The 4,183-nt window shown below is 45.1% G+C and overlaps 1 protein-coding gene across 1 annotated transcript in view; it reads right to left on the bottom strand.

Annotated features, from left to right (window-relative positions):
- Positions 1–2,054, bottom strand: part of LOC103375465 (protein TsetseEP-like) — a gene marked incomplete at its 3' end in the record, with an annotated part of 34,377 nt that extends 32,323 nt beyond the window's left edge. The window contains exons 1-3 of the mRNA XM_008305764.1: positions 1,900–2,054; positions 1,672–1,701; positions 1,353–1,466 (exon numbers count right to left, since the gene is read on the bottom strand). Of these exons, the coding sequence (XP_008303986.1) occupies positions 1,353–1,466; positions 1,672–1,679 (122 nt within the window). The remainder of the gene's footprint in view (positions 1–1,352; positions 1,467–1,671; positions 1,702–1,899) is intronic.
- Between the last annotated feature and the right edge of the window lie 2,129 nt (positions 2,055–4,183).

The following is a 4,183-nucleotide window of genomic DNA, read 5'->3' as shown; positions in this document are numbered from 1 at the left end:
GCCACAACATTAAAACCACCACAAAGACACACAACGGCTACAAACTACACAAAACTTCTGGAAAGACACAATAAACAAGGCGACGTGTCTCTGTGTTTTCATGTTGTGTCTCTTAGTATTCATGTTGTGGTTTTTTTTCATGCTTATGTTGCATCTCCAGAGGGCTGTACTACAAAGCGAGATTATTGGGTTATTGAGGGATGTAAAGTTTAAAATCAGAGTTTTCAGTGTCTCTCTTTGTGGCTCTCTTTTTACCTGCTAGATCTCCATGGTAACTGATGCTGTGGAGCTAGATCTCCATGGTAACTGATGCTGTGCAGCTTGATCTCCATGGTGACTGATGCTGTGCAGCTTGATCTCCATGGTAACTGATGCTGTGGAGCTAACCTGGTCGGGAGCAGATTATGTTCAGAGTTTCAGATTTTAATCAGCTGGAATGAGCGTCTCCCTTTAATCAGATGGTTTACTGACTGTTATTTATGAGCGATCCAGATTCTCAGCTGAGGGAATGTGTTTTATCTGCTCCCATGCTGAGTTGTGTGTTACTAGTATCACTGAATGAAGCCGTGTAGTTACAGGATCGCATGCTGTATGTATTGCGTTGCTATGGGAACCAGACGTGTATTTCGTTGGTGAAGCAGAAATCACATAAATATGTTTTTATGTTTGGCTCTGATCTTCTTTCAGGTCCGTTTACTTTGCTGGTACTGCTGCTGATAGAACAGATTAGAAAATGGATTATTCTGCTGGTATTTATTACAGAGAATATTCAATCAATAATATTGATTTTGCTTTGATTTGACAAAAAACTAAAGTGACTTCCTGCATTATGGGACAGTGTCAGACCTAAATGCACTTCAAAACAATATCAGGTTTAAATATATTGAGTTTAAAGTTTAACTTTAACGTGCAGCTGTCAGTTGGAAATCAGCGGCTGCATCAGTAAAATATTCTATATTAACACGTTCAACAGCTTTCTACCAGTGTTTGTGTCTTGCACCATTTGCAGTCGCAGTGCTTTTTACCATCATCATTTTTTAAAATTCCTCATTGTTCTCCATTAAAACAACCTGTTGACTGAAGCAGCTGCACATCGTTTCATTTTATGCAGAAGAAGAGTCACGTGACGCGTTAAACGCTCCTTTTTATGTGAACAGAGTCTGAAGCAGAAAGTCTGAGTTGACAGAGAAAGTTGAACCACCTTTGTGATACTCATTATCCCTGATTGCGGCTTTTGTCGAGCCGACTTACACAGAGAAAGCCCGGCTTTGTGAAACTTGCTTCATAGTACAACCCTCTGGTGTTCATGTTGTGTGTCTCTGTGATGATGCACTACAGTGTCAGTATCTTACTCCTCCACAGCAGAACGTTGTTGTCTTTCAAAGAACATGGCGGCGCCCTTTGAACGAGCATTTTTCATGGAGTCAAAGCTAAGTTCTGGTTCTGGTCCTGGGTTCTGATGGATCCTGGTAGACAGAGAGGAAAACCAGCAGCTCAGTAAGTGCAGCACAAACAAGCAGCTTCACAACAATCAACACAGCTGGAAGTCCAACCAGCACCAACACCAGCTCATAAATCAGAGTCCAAAGCAGCAGCTGAATCATTAAATCTCTTTATTGTGACTCCGTCCAGAGTTCACACACAACTGTGAGGCTCAGCTGACTGTGATACCTTTCCATGGTGGTGAAAACCTGCAGCCACCTGAGGACACAAACACACAAAGTTCAGCCGTCAGTCTTCAGTCTCAGTCAAACACACAGCTGACTTTATCTGCACATTTCATGCCGTTTCTCAACAAACTGATGAAAGACAAGCGACCCACGAGGTGATGGTGGACGTCGACAGCAGCAGACAAACGGCAGCTTGTTGGTCACAAACACAAATCAAAGGTCCACTTACTGAACTTGTTGCAGTCAAACAGCTTTCTGCTCCTCTCATGAGCTCGATGGTCGTCCTTCTTCAGCGCCGCAGGAACCCAAACACCTCAAAGCACAAACCAGTCTGAACCTGCACAGCTCAAAGATCAGCTCTTTATCATTCTCATATCAGACACGGAAACAGCAGATTGACTGTCTCACTGAAACCTGGTTGCAGCCTGAAGAATATGTCGGTCTAAATGAATCAAGCCTCCCAGTCATATAACTTTTATTTCCCTACAAATACAGTCAGACTCAATAATCAGCTCAATAATTAATCTGAAACCTGAACTTGAACTCGTTTCAAAGCCTCATTTTTAGTGTCTGACACCCAACTGGAAAACACAAAACTAGTTGTGTTAGTTGTTGTATTCACCCACCTGGCCCTTATTGTGGAGGGGAGAATATCCACTCTGTATCACAGCCCTGATGAAGAACAGATCCTCGACTCTCTGGTCACTGTGGGGGCAGCTGTCGCCACCTCACCTGCCAGAGAACTGGACTCGACTGTCCCATACCTGGACACCGCCGACACCCCGGCTGCTGACCACTGGCGCCGACGTTCTGCCAAAAACTGACTGTCCTCTGTGGGAGCGATTCTTCTGATGTCTCTACATGATCTTCTCTGCTCTGTGCCCTCAGTTAAAACCAGTCCAATTCTTCTGAGCAGCTGAAAAAGCTTTAAAGCACCACTTCCTGAAGTGTCATGTTATCCTCTTGACAAAAAGTGACTGCTGCCTCTACGCTGTGACTCAGATGTTATAAATGCACCAAAAGGACTTGATTCTTTCATGAGGGTTATATTTAAAAGACTATAGCCGACAGGAAAACAGATGAATCCTCAATTCTAGACGTAAACCCATGTTAATAATAGTCTGAACAAGGATCTCAGAAACACCAAACACGTAGAGCAGAACACAGTACTGCCTATAACCCTCCTCATGTAATGCCTGATTAGACTATAAACTACACGTTTTCTGGTCAGTCGTTGTGTTGGAAGACTCGTTAAAGTTTCTCAGAGAAACGCTTCTGCTGTTACCACAGACATGAAGTTACAAAGCTGTGAGTATTTGATGTTCTGACTGTTCAACCCAGACAACAGTAGATGTGTTTAAACTGGGCGATGGCTTCAACAGGAAGTGCAGAATCAGTTTTTGGCATCACGAAGTCCACGGTCCCGGTTATCTCCACTCTGAGCCAGAAGGAGTCATGGACTGCTCCCGGTAAGGGCAACCATGGTGGGAAGCTCCTCGGAGCCTGCAGCTGACCAACAAGTACTCCATCCTGGACCAGCAGAACTTCCCCCCACTTGCCGGTCACTGCACCCCTCCATCGACCCAGGAGCCTGACGGTCCTCGACCTCCCCCTCTCTCCACGCCGGTGTCCAGGACCTCCATCTTTCTGGTTGATCCTCTCTCCAACCTGACAGCTACAGTTCACCCCTCGACCTGCATCCGACCATCCTCCTCAGACCTCCAACCATCCTCCTCCAACCTCCTACCATCCTCCTTTAACCTCCGACCATCCTCCTCGGACCTCCAACCATCCTCCTCCGGCTTCACTAATCATCAATGACTCCACAGGAAGACTCATTAAATCACCAACAGCAGCATCGTATAGTTCTCCTGGTGCCAAAGTTCTGGACCTGCTCCAACAGATCCCATCCCTTCTCAGCAGGCCACTAAATGTTATTCACCAGCGACTCCGCTCATCAACAGTCCGAGGTTCTAAAGCCTGATTTAACAGTCTTTTTAAGCTACTCGAGGACTGTAATAACTCTGCTCTCATCTCTGGGCTCATCCTTCCTTCTGTCGTGGCGTCGGACGTTTGAGCAGCTGCTCAGCCTCCACTCCTGCTGCAGTCAGTGTGACCTCTGAGGTGTCTTCTGCTATAAAATGAGCCAGTCAGGGGCAGCAGATCATTTATTCCACACTCTGCATCTGCATTTAGAAGTGAAAAAGGAAAAACCGACTATCAGGAATCAAAGAATCTGCTGTGATCCGTGGACCAACGGCTCATATCTGGACAGACAGCAGCGTCGTCATTTAAGCTAGCTGTGTAATTAACTGTCTAAAAAACTAAACACAACGACTAGTTAGCTGAACACAAACATGGACAAACTGCTCTGAAACAACTAATAACTACAATATCAGACTTTCTGAACTGTTAGAATCGCTGAATGTTGATGTTTCTCCATTTAAAGCTACATTACTTTGAGCTAATCCTCCGTAACGGTGAGGATTACCCACAATCCTTTGCTGTACGCA

Source organism: Stegastes partitus, unplaced genomic scaffold, assembly GCF_000690725.1.
Source record: "Stegastes partitus isolate 25-593 unplaced genomic scaffold, Stegastes_partitus-1.0.2 Scaffold2609, whole genome shotgun sequence".
NCBI classification, from domain to species: Eukaryota; Metazoa; Chordata; class Actinopteri; family Pomacentridae; genus Stegastes; species Stegastes partitus.
This window is presented reverse-complemented; position numbering and strand designations above follow the sequence as displayed.